This window comes from Coregonus lavaretus (assembly GCF_964263955.1).
Source record: "Coregonus lavaretus genome assembly, contig: HAP1_SCAFFOLD_152, whole genome shotgun sequence".
Lineage (NCBI taxonomy): Eukaryota > Metazoa > Chordata > Actinopteri > Salmoniformes > Salmonidae > Coregonus > Coregonus lavaretus.
Genome location: NW_028165720.1, coordinates 186,178 through 202,699, shown reverse-complemented (window position 1 = coordinate 202,699; position 16,522 = coordinate 186,178). Strand labels below are relative to the sequence as shown.

At 46.2% G+C, this 16,522-nt stretch overlaps 1 protein-coding gene across 1 annotated transcript in view; it reads left to right on the top strand.

Moving 5' to 3' along the window:
• The first annotated feature begins 343 nt into the window (after nucleotides 1-343).
• LOC311115549 (serine/threonine-protein phosphatase 2A 55 kDa regulatory subunit B delta isoform) overlaps nucleotides 344-16,522 on the top strand; it is a 42,721-nt gene continuing 26,542 nt past the window's right edge. The window contains exons 1-2 of the mRNA XM_084190701.1: nucleotides 344-521; nucleotides 777-851. Of these exons, the coding sequence (XP_084046827.1) occupies nucleotides 515-521; nucleotides 777-851 (82 nt within the window). The 5' untranslated portion in view covers nucleotides 344-514. The remainder of the gene's footprint in view (nucleotides 522-776; nucleotides 852-16,522) is intronic.

Below are 16,522 nucleotides of genomic sequence, written 5' to 3'. Positions count from 1 at the left end.
GTAACTCATGTCCGATTTTTAGGACTACAAGCTGGCGAGCTCTATTCCCCGGTATAAACATGGTTGTGAAACACCAGCCAATGGCCTAGGCTCTTAGATTTCGATGTCTACGACTTATATTGTGTCGAATGTCTTTGTCTAAGTATGTACAAAAATGATGTTTAGCAAAAAACGTTGAATGGTCATTATGGGGGAAAACAGACAGATAACAGTCCACTTTCCCACGGCTGTGTATCTGTCAGCTCGCCAAGGCCCTGCGAAGCTGCGCATAAACGGCGCACTTTTGAGCCGCTAATAGACTTTTGAAGCGTCTAAATGACGTCACTGTTTCATGTCGACTGTCGATGTGCGCCATTTTGGATAGGAAAAAAAATCACGGGCATTTCTGTATGCCCTTATTCACGAGTCTAATAACTGTTTCCTTGTAATATCCTGCACTGAAATACAATCCTTACAACTCAAATCACTATCGGAAGACCCCCCAAAGACGCCAGTTCTGTTGCAGAAAGTGGCAATGGCAGGTAAGGTTGACAACTTTGTAGGCGGGGGCCCCACTGGTTCTCAGGCATCAGCGCGGCCTAAAAGCATTGCAAGTTTCTTGGCTAGCAAGCAACCGATAAGCTCTGAGGATGTGTGCCAAATTAAACTCCATAGTTAGCTAGTTGCTATGTTGAAGTACACATTTAAAGGTGGGAGTTATTCCTCTGTGTTTTTATAACACCTGCTAGTATTTTCAGGCTATTTATTCACCTTATTCAATTGGTCATGTTTTTTAGGTGTAGGAGGAGGGAACGATTTCCAATGGTGCTTCTCTCAAGTGAAGGGAGCCATAGACGAAGATGTGGCTGAAGGTGAGCTCGTTTCCATTTAAAAAAGATAGATGTCAATTTGGAATGTTATTCATTGACCTAATCACGGGTGTTTTGTGCAAGCTAACGGTACCGAGCTAGCAACGTCGCTAATACAGATGGTTGCTAGTTAACTATCTAACTAGCCTAGTGCCTAAGATAGCAGCATACAAACCTTGTTAGCTCGCTAACTAGCTAGGCAAGCCAGTTATGGCTATTTAGCGGAGCTAGGTAGTTAGCTGCAAGTACTGTTTTGGCTAGCAAGGTGTAGGGGGCTGAGCTATGTAGATATTGCAAGCACATAGTTAGCTAAACAACAACAGTGAGTCTCTCTTCCCTCTTCACCAGACAGCACAAGGTCAGATATTTGCTAGCTACATCTACATCTGTCACTAAACATAGGCTTGAACTATATAGTTATATACCTATAGCTGTGAAAAATGTATGCACTCACTAACTGTAAGTCGCTCTGGATAAGCGCGTCTGCTAAATGACTAAAATGTAAATGTTAAACTCAGCAAGATCTTAAACACTGTCAGTGTTGGTGTGGAAGAGAATCATGGATACATTGCCCTGCACGCCCCTGTTATCTAAGACGGCATTGATGATGATGTAGGTACACTATGATCTGGCCTGTAAGGCCTGCTATTGGCTGGCAGTGTGAAGGCCGACAGATATGGTGATGCTGGTCCATCTTGTTTTAAATAAGGGTGTCTCATAGACATGCCTTCCTCACTGGACTGTGAGGCAACCTGTGGAACTAGATAATCACCTTGCTCTCTCAAAATGGAAAGATGTATGTTTGTCTGTACAGGACTACCTTACTGTGATACTGTTTCTGAAGCTATTCGGTTGTGTAGTTTGGGACTAGGACTACTTGTCGTACTGACATTAATTATGGTGCAAAATATAATCGTCTGTTTTTGAAGAAAGGGATTGGTCTGTGTCTAACTGTTGTGGACTGGCAGGTGGCACACTGCTGTGGCATCCCAGGAGAAAGGGCAGGAGGGATGCTGCTGTCAGCTGGTTGTTTCCGGCTCCTCTCCTCCTCACTGCTGCTTTGTTATAAATAATCCAGTGGCCTGGCTGTGAGATGTGGTGCTAAAACAGAGAGAGAGAGAGCCCCCAGCATCACAGAGAGCGAGCCCCCAGCATCACAGAGAGCGAGCCCCCAGCATCACAGAGAGCGAGCCCCCAGCATCACAGAGAGCGAGCCCCCAGCATCACAGAGAGCGAGCCCCCAGCATCACAGAGAGCGAGCCCCCAGCATCACAGAGAGCGAGCCCCCAGCATCACAGAGAGCGAGCCCCCAGCATCACAGAGAGCGAGCTCCCAGCATCACAGAGAGCGAGCCCCCAGCATCACAGAGAGCGAGCCCCCAGCATCACAGAGAGCGAGCCCCCAGCATCACAGAGAGCGAGCCCCCAGCATCACAGAGAGCGAGCCCCCAGCATCACAGAGAGCGAGCGAGCCCCCCCAGCATCACAGAGAGCGAGCGAGCCCCCCCAGCAGCACAGAGAGCGAGCGAGCCCCCCCAGCAGCACAGAGAGCGAGCGAGCCCCCCCAGCAGCACAGAGAGCGAGCGAGCCCCCCCAGCAGCACAGAGAGCGAGCGAGCCCCCCCAGCAGCACAGAGAGCGAGCGAGCCCCCCCAGCAGCACAGAGAGCGAGCGAGCCCCCCCAGCAGCACAGAGAGCGAGCGAGCCCCCCCAGCAGCACAGAGAGCGAGCGAGCCCCCCCAGCAGCACAGAGAGCGAGCGAGCCCCCCCAGCAGCACAGAGAGCGAGCGAGCCCCCCCAGCAGCACAGAGAGCGAGCGAGCCCCCCCAGCAGCACAGAGAGCGAGCGAGCCCCCCCAGCAGCACAGAGAGCGAGCGAGCCCCCCCAGCAGCACAGAGAGCGAGCGAGCCCCCCCAGCAGCACAGAGAGCGAGCGAGCCCCCCCAGCAGCACAGAGAGAGCGAGAGAGCCCCCAGCAGCACAGAGAGAGAGAGAGAGCCCCCAGCAGCACAGAGGGGCCATCTGAATCTCTCTCGCCCAGTCATCCATACTGCAGCCTCTCTCTATTCTTCATGAGCAAGCCAGACATGTGCATGAAGACTGAAACAGAGAGAGACAACCTCAACTTGTCCAATAAGAAACCCTAATTTTCATTCTCTGCAAAAGCTTTTGCTACGTTATGTCCTAATGAATATGACCCTGGCTGTGCATCATCATACAGTCTCAACCAGCACAGACAATAAATAGATTTCCCTTGCTGCAGTCTTGTTGTACAGGCCGTGCTTAGATCTTCCATGGCTGGGTGCACTTCCCTGATGTCAGCTGTGTCCTTTAACCAAGGTATAGAGTCCTAGGGCCTCTCTTTAATTGCTACAGGGGCACTGCACTGCGGCTGACCAATTGCTTCCAGCCCAAACGGGGGGGGGGGGGTTGTGTTGTGAGCATAGAGACAAATATTAGTTATCTGTAAGTTAATGGACAACAAAGTACATCTTATCGTATCTTAATGGCTAGCTAGACAGACTGCACTGGAGATGAATGGAGTAGGCACTACTGTGTTCACTCACATGATTTTGTCCAATCAAGTGTTTTTTCAAATCAAATTGTATTTGTCACATGCTTGGTAAACAACAGGTGTAGACTAACGGTGAAATGCTTACGGGCCCCTTACCCACAATGCAGGGAGAAAAATAAACAAATAATAGAAAGATACAAACACCAGGTTACCAAGTCGAGGTGAAGGGGTACGAGGTAATTGAGGTAGATATGTATATATAGGTAGGGGTAAAGTGACTAGGCATCAGGATAGATGGTAAGCAGTAGCATCAGCAGCGTATGTGATGAGTCAAAAGAGTTAGTGCAAAGGGGGGGGTCAATGCAGATAGCCCGGGTAGCTATTTGGTTAACTATTTAGCAGTCTTGTGGCTTGGGGGTAGAAGCTGTTCAGGGTCCTGTTGGTTCCAGACTTGGTGCATCGGTACCGCTTGCCGCGCGATAGCAGAGAGAACAGTCTATGACTTGAGTGGCTGGAGTCTTTAACAGTTTTTAGGGCCTTCTTCTGACACGGCCTGGTATAGACGTCCTGGATGGCAGGGAGCTCGGCCCCAGTGATGTACTGGGCTGTACGCACTACCCTCTGTGGTTCCTTACGGTCGAATGCCAAACAGTTGCCAAACCAAGCGGTGATGCCGCCAGTCAAGATGCTCTCAATGGTGCAGCTGTATAACTTTTGGATGATCTGAGGGCCCGTGCCAAATCTTTTCAGCCTCCTAAAGGGAAAGAGGCGTTGTCGTGCCTTCTTCACGACTGTGTTAGTGTGTGTGTGGACCATGTTAATTCCTTAGTGATGTGGACACCGAGGAACTTGAAGCTGTCGACCCGCTCCACTACAGCCACGTCGCTGTGGATGGGGGCGTGCTCGGGCCCTCCGTTTCCTGTAGTCCACGATCAACTCCTTTTGTCTTTCTTATGGCTCTGTCCAATAGTAAGAGCTAATAAAGCCCTCGTGGCAGAACTGTGTTTCTAGACTTCTAGGTATTACTTATTGTTTCTACAGTGAGGGAAAATAATATTTGATCCCCTGCTGATTTTGTACATTTACATTTACGTCATTTAGCAGACGCTCTTATCCAGAGCGACTTACAAATTGGTGCATTCACCTTATAGCCAGTGGGATAACCACTTTACAATATCCCTAATTGCTCCTGTAAGTCGCTCTGGATAAGAGCGTCTGCTAAATGACTAAAATGTAAATGTAAAAATGTACAATGTATTTTTTTTGGGGGGGGGGTTGGAGTAAAGGGGGTGGGGGGGGGGGTAGAAGGATTACTTTATCCTATCCCAGGTATTCCTTAAAGAGGTGGGGTTTCAAATGTATGTTTGCCCACTGACAAAGAAATTATCAGTCTATAATTTCAATGGTAGGTTTATTTAAAACAGTGAGAGACAGAATAACAACAACAAAAATCCAGAAAAATGCATGTCAAAAATGTTATACATTGATTTGCATTTTAATGAGGGAAATGAGTATTTGACCCCTCTGCAAAACATGACTTAGTACCCTTGTTGGCAATCACAGAGGTCAGACGTTTCTTGTAGTTGGCCACCAGGTTTGCACACATCTCAGGAGGGATTTTGTCCCACTCCTCTTTGCAGATCTTCTCCAAGTCATTAAGGTTTCGAGGCTGATGTTTGGCAACTCAAACCTTCAGCTCCCTCCACAGATTTTCTATGGGATTAAGGTCTGGAGACTGGCTAGGCCACTCCAGGACCTTAATGTGCTTATTCTTGAGCCACTCCTTTGTTGCCTTGGCCGTGTGTTTTGGGTCATTGTCATGCTGGAATACCCATCTACGACCCAGTTTCAATGCCCTGGCAGAGGGAAGGAGGTTCTCACCCAAGATTTGACGGTACATGGCCCCGTCCATCGTCCCTTTGATGCAGTGAAGTTGTCCTGTCCCCTTAGCAGAAAAACACCCCCAAAGCATAATGTTTCCACTTCCATGTTTGACGGTGGGGATGGTGTTCTTGGGGTCATAGGTAGCTTTCCTCCTCCTCCAATCACGGCGAATACAGTTGATGCCAAAGAGGTCGATTTTGGTCTCATCTGACCACAACACTTTCACCCAGTTCTCCTCTGAATCATTCAGATGTTCATTGGCAAACTTCAGACGGGCATGTATATGTGCTTTCTTGAGCAGGGGGACCTTGCGGGCGCTGCAGGATTTCAGTCCTTCACGGCGTAGTGTGTTACCAATTGTTTTCTTGGTGACTATGGTCCCAGCTGCCTTGAGATCATTGACAAGATCCTCCCGTGTAGTTCTGGACTGATTCCTCACCGTTCTCATGATCATTGCAACTCCACGAGGTGAGATCTCGCATGGAGCCCCAGGCCGAGGGAGACAGTTATTTTGTGTTTCTTCCATTTGCGAATAATCGCACCAACTGTTGTCACCTTCTCACCAAGCTGCTTGGCAATGGTCTTGTAGCCCATTCCATGCTTGTGTACGTCTACAATCTTGTCCCTGACATCCTTGGAGAGCTCTTTGGTCTTGGCAATGGTGGAGAGTTTGGAATCTGATTGATTGATTGCTTCTGTGGACAGGTGTCTTTTATACAGGTAACAAACTGAGATTAGGAGCACTCCCTTTAAGAGTGTGCTCCTAATCTCAGCTTGTTGCCTGTATAAAAGACACCTGGGAGCCAGAAATCTTTCTGATTGAGAGGGGGTCAAATACAGTGGTGTGAAAAGGTGTTTGCCCCCTTCCTGATTTGTTATTTGTTTGCATCTTTGTCACACTTAAATGTTTCAGATCATCAAACAAATTTAAATATTAGTCAAAGATAACACAAGTCAACACAAAATGCAGTTTTGAAATGAAGGTTGTTATTATTAAGGGAAAACAAAATCCAAACCCACATGGCCCTGCGTGAAAGTGTTTGACCCCCCTGTTATAACTCAACTGGGGTTTATCACACCTGAGTTCAATTCCTCTAGCCACACCCAGGCCTGATTACTGCCACACCTGTTCTCAATCAAGGAATCACTTAAATAGGACCTGCCTGACAAAGTGAAGTAGACCAAAAGATCCTCAAAAGCCAGACATCATGCCGAGATCCAAAGAAATTCAGGAACAAATGAGAAAGAAAGTAATTGAGATCCATCAGTCTGGAAACTGTTATAAAGCCATTTCTAAAGCTTTGGGACTCCAGAGAACTACAGTGAGAGCCATTATCCACAAATGGCGAAAACATGGAACAGTGGTGAACCTTCCCAGGAGTGGCCGGCCGACTAAAATTACCCCAAGAGCGCAGCGACGACTCATCCAAGATGTCACAAAAGACCCCACAACAACATCCAAAGAGCTGCGGGCCTGACTTGCCTCAGTTAAGGTCAGTGTTCATGACTCCACCATAAAGAGACTGGGCATAAATGGCCTGCATGGCAGAGTTCCAAGATGAAAACCACTGCTGAGCAAAAAGAACATTAAGGCTTGTCTCATTTTTGCCAGAAAACATCTTGATGATCCCCAAGACCTTTGGGAAAATACTCTGTGGACTGACAAGACAAAAGTTGAACTTTTTGGAAGGTGTGTGTCCCATTTACATCTGGCGTAAAAGTAACACCGCATTTCAGAAAAAGAACATCATACCAACAGTAAAATATGGTGGTGGTAGTGTGATGGTCTGGGCCTGTTTTGCTGCTTCAGGACTAGCTAGACAGGACCATGAATTCAGCTGTCTACCAAAAAATCCTAAAGGAGAATGTCCGGCCATCTGTTCGTGACCTCAAGCTGAAGCGAACTTGGGTTCTGCAGCAGGACAATGATCCAAAACACACCAGTAAGTCCACCTTTGAATGGCTGAAGAAAAACAATATGAAGACTTTGGAGTGGCCTAGTCAAAGTCCTGACCTGAATCCTATTGAGATGCTGTGGCATGACCTTAAAAAGGCAGTTCATGCTCGAAAACCCTCCAATGTGGCTGAATTACAACAATTCTGCAAAGATGAGTGGGCCAAAATTCCTCCACAGCGCTGTAAAAGACTCATTGCAAGTTATCGCAAACGCTTGATTGCAGTTGTTGCTGCTAAGGGTGGCCCAACCAGTTATTAGGTTGTAGGGGGCAATCACTTTTTCACACAGGGCCATGTGGGTTTGGATTTTGTTTTCCCTTAATAATAACAACCTTCATTTCAAAACTGCATTTTGTGTTTACTTGTGTTATCTTTGACTAATATTTAAATTTGTTTGATGATCTGAAACATTTAAGTGTGACCAAGCATGCAAACAAATAAATCAGGAAGGGGGCAAACACTTTTTCACACCACTGTACTTATTTCCCTCATTAAAATGCAAATCAATTTATAACATTTTTGCCGTGCGTTTTTCTGGATTTTTGTTGTTGTTATTCTGTCTCTCACTGTTCAAATAAACCTACCATTAAAATGATAGACTGATCATGTCTTTGTCAGTGGGCAAACGTACAAAATCAGCAGGGGATCAAATCCTTTTTTCCTTCACTCTGTGGGTTTGGGTGATACCCCAGCATACGGTATGAACGGTATATTTTGAAAAACAGAAAGTATGATTTTCAATACTATTTGGAAAATAAATCTATATTTTAAGTTAAGTATAATTATAAGAAATGTAGGATGTTAATTTAAATGATCCAGCTCAGGGCTCCAGCTCTGCATTTGGTTTTCTAAGTGGCTAGACGTCAACATCACGCCTCTTGGATACAGCAGAGACAATCAACCCCCTCCTGGTAATACCGTATACTCCAGGATGGTACAGAAACGGTATGAAAATCTGCATACCACCCAACCCTAATTGTGCCATTTTTGGAACAGTTTGAGTGTTTTGTTTTGATTTGGCTGGTCAGGTGTTTTGCCACCCAATAGTTGTAGTAAGTCATCTTGGTTGTAACCTCTGCTGTTGGTTGGTAAAGGCTCATCTGTAAATAAGTGAATGAATGACAGGGTAAATTAGTTGTGTTTAGAGCTGTGTTGTTATATATATTATATATTTTTTGTTGCCAGATTCCGATTTTCTCCATTTTATTTTTCCAAGTTTTTCTTCAGGTTTTCCCTCTCAATCACATTTTTTAAATGTATTTTTATACAAACACAACAATTAGATTCTTAAACCACATCAGGAGAGCACTTTTCAGGTCTGGGAAAAAATATATGAAATAGATTTTTGGGTGTAGTTACCCTTTTAATTCAAGTGTGCACCAGCCAGAAACTGTTTGGTTAGCAATCTATCTGTAGCGCTCATGTGATTGCAGAGTTTTCTAAACAAATGGCCACTGGATTGATACAAATAATCATGATGTAATTCTGCCAGGTAGGCATAGGCTACTTTATAATTAACATTTTAATTGAGAAGGTTTTTGGGAAAAGCTTTTCTATATCTACCAGAAGAGGGTTATCATTAGCATCATCGCTAACGGCTACACAAAGTGGAGACATACACGCGCACCGCGCACACACACAACATTTTTGCCACCAGGAGAAAGGAGGATTTTTAAGCCTTGAGACAATTGAGACGTTAATTGTGTATGTGTGCCATTTAAGATGGTGAATGGGCAAGACAAAATATGCCTTTGAAAGAGGTATGGTAGTAGGTGCCAGGCGCACTGGTTTGTGTCAAGAACTGCAACGCTGCTGGGTTTTTCACGCTCAACAGTTACACGTGTGTGTGAAGAATGAACCACCACCCAAAGGACATCCAAGCCAACTTGACACAACTGTGGGAAGCATTGGAGTCAACATGGGCCAACATCACTGTTGAACGCTTTTGACACCTTGTAGAGTCCATGACCTGACGAATTGAGGCTGTTTTGAGGGCAAAAAGGGGGAGAGCAATATTAGGAAGGTGTCCTTAATGTTTTTTACACTCTGTGTAAATACAGTGCATTTGGAAAGTATTCAGACCCTTTGACTTTTTCCACATTTTGTTACTTTACAGCCTTATTCTAGAATGGATTAAATAAAATAAAAATCATAATCAATCTACACACAATACCCAATAATGACAAAGCGAAAATAGGTTTTTAGACATTTTTGCAAATGTATTAAAAACAGATACTTTATTTACATAACTATTCAGACCGTTTGCTATGAGACTCGAAATTGAGCTCAGGTGCATCCTGTTTCCATTGATCATCCTTGAGATGTTTCTACAACTTGGTTGGATTCCACCTGTGGTAAATTCAATTTATTGGACATGATTTGGAAAGGCACCCACCTGTCTATATAAGGTCCCACAGTTGACAGTGCATGTCAGAGCAAAAACCAAGCCATGAGGTCGAAGGAATTGTCCGTAGAGCTCCGAGACAGGATTGTGTCGAGGCACAGATCTGGGGAAGGGTACCAGAAGTATGAGGACACCTGCTCATTGAACATCTCATTCCAAAATCATGGGCATTAATATGGAGTTGGTCCCTCCCTTTGCTGCTATAACAGTTTCCACTCTTCTGGGAAGGCTTTCCACTAGATGTTGGAACATTGCTGTGGGGACTTGCTTCAATTCAGCCACGAGCATTAGTGGGGTCGGGCACTGATGTTGGGCGATTAGGCCTGGCTCGCAGGCTGCGTTCCATTTCATCCCAAAGTTGTTCGATGGGGTTGAGATCAGGGCTCTGTTGAGGCGAGTCTAGTTCTTCCACACCGATCTCGACCAAACATTTCTGGATGGACCTCGCTTTGTGCATGGGGGCATTGTCATGCTGAAACAGGAAAGGGCCTTCCCCAAACTGTTGCCGCAAAGTTGGAAGCACAGAATTGTCTAGAATGTCATTGTATGCTGTAGCGTTAAGATTTCCCTTCACTGGAACTAAGGTGCCTGAACCATGAAAAACAGCTCCAGACCATTATTCCTCCTCCACCAAACTTCATAGTTGGCACTATGCATTGGGGCAGGTAGCATTCTCTTGGCATCCGTCAAACCCAGATTCATCCGTCGGACTGCCAGATGGTGAAGTGTGATTCATCACTCCAGAGAACGCGTTTCCACTGCTCCAGAGTCCAATGGCGGCGAGCTTTACACCACTCCAGCCGGCGCTTGGCATTGCGCATTGTGATCTTAGGCTTGTGTTCGGCTGCTTGGCCATGGAAATCCATTTCACGAAGCTCCCGACAAACAGTTCTTGTGCTGACGTTGCTGCCAGAAGCAGTTTGGAACTCTGTAGTGAATGTTGCAACCGAGGACAGACAATTTTTACGCGCTTCAGCACTGGTCGGTCCCGTTCTGTGAGCTTGTGTGGCCTACCACTTCGTGGCTGAGCCGTTGTTGCGCCTAGACGTTTCCACTTCACAATAACAGCACTTACAGTTGACCGGGGCAGCTCTAGCAGGGCAGACATTTGACGAACTGACTTGTAGGTGGCATCCTATGACGGTGCCACGTTGAAAGTCACTAAGCTCTTCAGTACGTGCCGTTCTACTGCCAATGTTTGTCTATGGTGATTGCATGGCTTTTTGCTCTATTTTATACACCTGTCAGTAACGGGTGTGGCTAAAATAGCCGAATCCACTAATGTGAAGGGGTGTCCACATAGTTTTGTACAGTCGTGGTCAAAAGTTAGGATGGCAATTTGCATATACTCCAGAATGTTATGAAGAGTGATCAGATGAATTGCAATTAATTGCAAAGTCCCTCTTTGCCATGAAAATGAACTTAATTTCCACTGCATTTCAGCCCTGCCACAAAAGGACCAGCTGACATCATGTCAGTGATTCTCTCGTTAACACAGGTGAGAGTGTTGACGAGGACAAGGCTGGAGATCACTCTGTCATGCAGATTTGAGTTAGAATAACAGACTGGAAGCTTTAAAAGGAGGGTGGTGCTTGAAATCATTGTTCTTCCTCTGTTAACCATGGTTACCTGCAAGGAAACACGTGACGTCATCATTGTCTTGCACAATAAGGGCTTCACAGGCAAGGATATTGCTGCTAGTAAGATTGCACCTAAATCAACCATTTATCGGATCATCAAGAACTTCAAGGAGAGAGGTTCAATTGTTGTGAAGAAGGCTTCAGGGCGCCCAAGAAAGTCCAGCAAGCGCCAGGACTGTCTCCTAAAGTTGATTCAGCTGCGGGATCGGGGCACCACCAGTGCAGAGCTTGCTAAGGAATGGCAGCAGGCAGATGTGAGTGCATCTGCACGCACAGTGAGGTGAAGAATTTTGGAGGATGGCCTGGTGACAAGAAGGGCAGCAAGGAAGCCACTTCTCTCCAGGAAAAACACCAGGGACAGACTGATATTCTGCAAAAGGTACAGAGATTGGACTGCTGAGGACTGAGGTAAAGTCATTTTCTCTGATGAATCCCCTTTTCGATTGTTTGGGGCATCCGGGAAAAAAAGCTTGTCTGGAGAAGACAAGGTGAGCGCTACCATCAGTCCTGTGTCATGCCAACAGTAAAGCATCCTGAGACCATTCATGTGTGGGGTTGCTTCTCAGCCAAGGGAGTGGGCTCACTCACAATTTTGCCTAAGAACACAGCCATGAATAAAGAATGGTACCAACACATCCTCCGAGAGCAACTTCTCCCAACCATCCAAGAACAGTTTGGTGACGAACAATGCCTTTTCCAGCATGATGGAGCACCTTGCCATAAGGCAAAAGTGATAACTAAGTGGCTCTGGGAAAAAACATCGACATTTTGGGTCCATGGCCAGGAAACTCCCCAGACCTTAATCCCATTGAGAACTTGTGGTCAATCCTCAAGAGGCGGGTGGACAAACAAAAACACACAAACTCCAAGCATTGATTATGCAAGAATGGGCTGCCATCAGTCAGGATGTGGCCCATTTAAGAATGATGGAGGCCACTGTGTTCTTGGGGACTTTCAATGCTGCAGACATTTTTTGGTACCCTTCCCCAGATCTGTGCCTCAACATAATCCTGTCTCGGAGTTCTACTGACATTCGACCTCATGGCTTGGCTTTTGCTCTGACATGCACTGTCAAATGTGGGACCTTATATAGATTGGTGTGTGCCTTTCCAAATCATGTCCAATTAATTGAATTTACCACGTGGACTCCAATCAAGTTGTAGAAACATCTCAAGGATGATCTCAAGGATGAAACTGTTCGCTGCTCTGGCACCCCAATGGTGGAACAAGCTCCCTCACGACGCCAGGACAGCGGAGTCATTGACCACCTTCCAGAGACACTTGAAACCCTACCTCTTTAAGGAATACCTGGGATAGTATAAAAGTAATCCTTCTACCCCACCCCCACAAAAATAAAATAAAAAAGAATAATATATATATATATATATAAAACAAATGAAAATTAAAAATATACTCTAAAAAAATATATACATTGTAAAGTGGTTGTCCCACTGGCTATCATAAGGTGAATGCACCAATTTGTAAGTTGCTCTGGATAAGAGCGTCTGCTAAATGATGTAAATGTAATGATCAATAGAAACAGGACGCTCCTGAGCTCAATTTCGAGTCTCATAGCAAAGGGTCTGAATACTTACTTAAATAAGGTATTTCAGGTTTTTTATTTCTAATACCTTTGCAAAAATGTCTAAACCTCTTTTCTCTTTGATTATGGGGTATTGTGTGTAGATTGCTGATAAATGTTATATTTAATCAATTTTAGAATAAGGCTGTAACATAACAAAATGTGGAAAAAGTCAAGGGGTGTGAATACTTTCCGAAGGCACTGTACATAATTTTTTTTTTTTAAGATCATCTTTGAGAACTAACAATCACCAATAAAAACTACAGTCAGAATCTACGATTTTTAAATGCCATTAATGTTTTTTTTTGGGGGGGGAATCACTCGGATATTATAAGAACAGCATAAACCATGGCAAAATGTGTAGAATTGCAGGAAATTAGCTTTAAAAGAGCAAAATGTTGCCTCTGCGGCCAAGAGGAGGGCCTTAAATCTTTGGCAATGCACTTCAGAACATCAGATACAGCCTAGCTTGCCTACTTCTTCTATCAAGCATATTAAGGGTCTATCAGACGGAGACTAGCATGGCTCATGGTTGTTTTGTCTTGCCATGAGGCCTAGTCCCCCAGTGAGCTGCTAGTGTTGTTGCAGTGGGTTGTTTTGTCTTGCCATTAGTCCCCCAGTGAGCTGCTAGTGTTGTTACAGTGGGTTGTTTTGTCTTGCCATTAGTCCCCCAGTGAGCTGCTAGTGTTGTTGCAGTGGGTTGTTTTGTCTTGCCATTAGTCCCCCAGTGAGCTGCTAGTGTTGCATTGGGTTGTTTTGTCTTGCCATTAGTCCCCCAGTGAGCTGCTGGTGTTGTTGCAGTGGGTTGTTTTGTCTTGCCATTAGTCCCCCAGTGAGCTGCTAGTGTTGTTGCAGTGGGTTGTTTTGTCTTGCCATTAGTCCCCCAGTGAGCTGCTGGTGTTGTTGCAGTGGGTTGTTTTGTCTTGCCATTAGTCCCCCAGTGAGCTGCTGGTGTTGTTGCAGTGGGTTGTTTTGTCTTGCCATGAGGCCTAGTCCCCCAGTGAGCTGCTAGTGTTGTTGCAGTGGGTTGTTTTGTCTTGCCATTAGTCCCCCAGTGAGCTGCTAGTGTTGTTGCAGTGGGTTGTTTTGTCTTGCCATTAGTCCCCCAGTGAGCTGCTGGTTTTGTTGCAGTGGGTTGTTTTGTCTTGCCATTAGTCCCCCAGTGAGCTGCTGGTGTTGTTGCAGTGTGTTGTTTTGTCTAGCCATTAGTCCCCCAGTGAGCTGCTGGTTGTGTTGCAGTGGGTTGTTTTGTCTTGCCATTAGTCCCCCAGTGAGCTGCTAGTGTTGTTACAGTGGGTTGTTTTGTCTTGCCATTAGTCCCCCAGTGAGCTGCTACTGTTGTTGCAGTGGGTTGTTTTGTCTTGCCATTAGTCCCCCAGTGAGCTGCTAGTGTTGTTACAGTGGGTTGTTTTGTCTTGTCATTAGTCTCCCAGTGAGCTGCTAGTGGTGATGCAGTGGGTTGTTTTGTCTTGCCATTAGTCCCCCAGTGAGCTGCTGGTGTTGCAGTGGGTTGTTTTGTCTTGCCATTAGTCCCCCAGTGAGCTGCTGGTGTTGTTGCAGTGTGTTGTTTTGTCTAGCCATTAGTCCCCCAGTGAGCTGCTGGTTGTGTTGCAGTGGGTTGTTTTGTCTTGCCATTAGTCCCCCAGTGAGCTGCTAGTGTTGTTACAGTGGGTTGTTTTGTCTTGCCATTAGTCCCCCAGTGAGCTGCTACTGTTGTTGCAGTGGGTTGTTTTGTCTTGCCATTAGTCCCCCAGTGAGCTACTAGTGTTGTTGCAGTGGGTTGTTTTGTCTTGCCTTTAGTCCCCCAGTGAGCTGCTAGTGTTGTTGCAGTGGGTTGTTTTGTCTTGCCATTAGTCCCCCAGTGAGCTGCTAGTGTTGTTGCAGTGGGTTGTTTTGTCTTGCCATTAGTCCCCCAGTGAGCTGCTGGTGTTGCAGTGGGTTGTTTTGTCTTGCCATTACTCCCCCAGTGAGCTGCTAGTGTTGTTGCAGTGGGTTGTTTTGTCTTGCCATTAGTCCCCCAGTGAGCTGCTGGTGTTGTTACAGTGGGTTGTTTTGTCTTGCCATTAGTCCCCCAGTGAGCTGCTAGTGTTGTTACAGTGGGTTGTTTTGTCTTGCCATTAGTCCCCCAGTGAGCTGCTAGTGTTGCAGTGGGTTGTTTTGTCTTGCCATTAGTCCCCCAGTGAGCTGCTAGTGTTGTTGCAGTGGGTTGTTTTGTCTATTCATTAGTCCCCCAGTGAGCTGCTAGTGTTGCAGTGGGTTGTTTTGTCTTGCCATTAGTCCCCCAGTGAGCTGCTAGTGGTGTTGCAGTGGGTTGTTTTGTCTTGCCATTAGTCCCCCAGTGAGCTGCTGGTGTTGCAGTGGGTTGTTTTGTCTTGCCATTAGTCCCCCAGTGAGCTGCTAGTGGTGTTGCAGTGGGTTGTTTTGTCTTGCCATTAGTCCCCCAGTGAGCTGCTAGTGTTGCAGTGGGTTGTTTTGTCTTGCCATTAGTCCCCCAGTGAGCTGCTGGTGTTGTTACAGTGGGTTGTTTTGTCTTGCCATTAGTCCCCCAGTGAGCTGCTGGTGTTGTTACAGTGGGTTGTTTTGTCTTGCCATTAGTCCCCCAGTGAGCTGCTGGTGTTGCAGTGGGTTGTTTTGTCTTGCCATTAGTCCCCCAGTGAGCTGCTAGTGTTGTTACAGTGGGTTGCTTTGTCTAGCCATTAGTCCCCCAGTGAGCTGCTGGTGTTGTTGCAGTGGGTTGTTTTGTCTTGCCATTAGTCCCCCAGTGAGCTGCTAGTGTTGTTACAGTGGGTTGTTTTGTCTTGCCATTAGTCCCCCAGTGAGCTGCTAGTGTTGTTACAGTGGGTTGTTTTGTCTTGCCATTAGTCCCCCAGTGAGCTGCTAGTGTTGTTACAGTGGGTTGTTGTGTCTTGCCATTAGTCCCCCAGTGAGCTGCTAGTGTTGTTGCAGTGGGTTGTTTTGTCTTGCCATTAGTCCCCCAGTGAGCTGCTAGTGTTGTTGCAGTGGGTTGTTTTGTCTTGCCATTAGTCCCCCAGTGAGCTGCTGGTGTTGCAGTGGGTTGTTTTGTCTTGCCATTAGTCCCCCAGTGAGCTGCTAGTGTTGCAGTGTGTTGTTTTGTCTTGCCATTAGTCCCCCAGTGAGCTGCTGGTGGTGTTGCAGTGTGTTGTTTTGTCTTGCCATTAGTCCCCCAGTGAGCAGCTAGTGTTGCAGTGGGTTGTTTTGTCTTGCCATTAGTCCCCCAGTGAGCTGCTGGTGTTGCAGTGGGTTGTTTTGTCTTGCCATTAGTCCCCCAGTGAGCTGCTAGTGTTGTTGCAGTGGGTTGTTTTGTCTTGCCATTAGTCCCCCAGTGAGCTGCTAGTGTTGCAGTGGGTTGTTTTGTCTTGCCATTAGTCCCCCAGTGAGCTGCTAGTGTTGTTACAGTGGGTTGTTTTGTCTTGCCATTAGTCCCCCAGTGAGCTGCTAGTGTTGTTACAGTGGGTTGTTTTGTCTTGCCATTAGTCCCCCAGTGAGCTGCTGGTGTTGTTACAGTGGGTTGTTTTGTCTTGCCATTAGTCCCCCAGTGAGCTGCTAGTGTTGCAGTGGGTTGTTTTGTCTTGCCATTAGTCCCCCAGTGAGCTGCTAGTGTTGCAGTGGGTTGTTTTGTCTTGCCATTAGTCCCCCAGTGAGCTGCGGGTGTTGTTGCAGTGGGTTGTTTTGTCT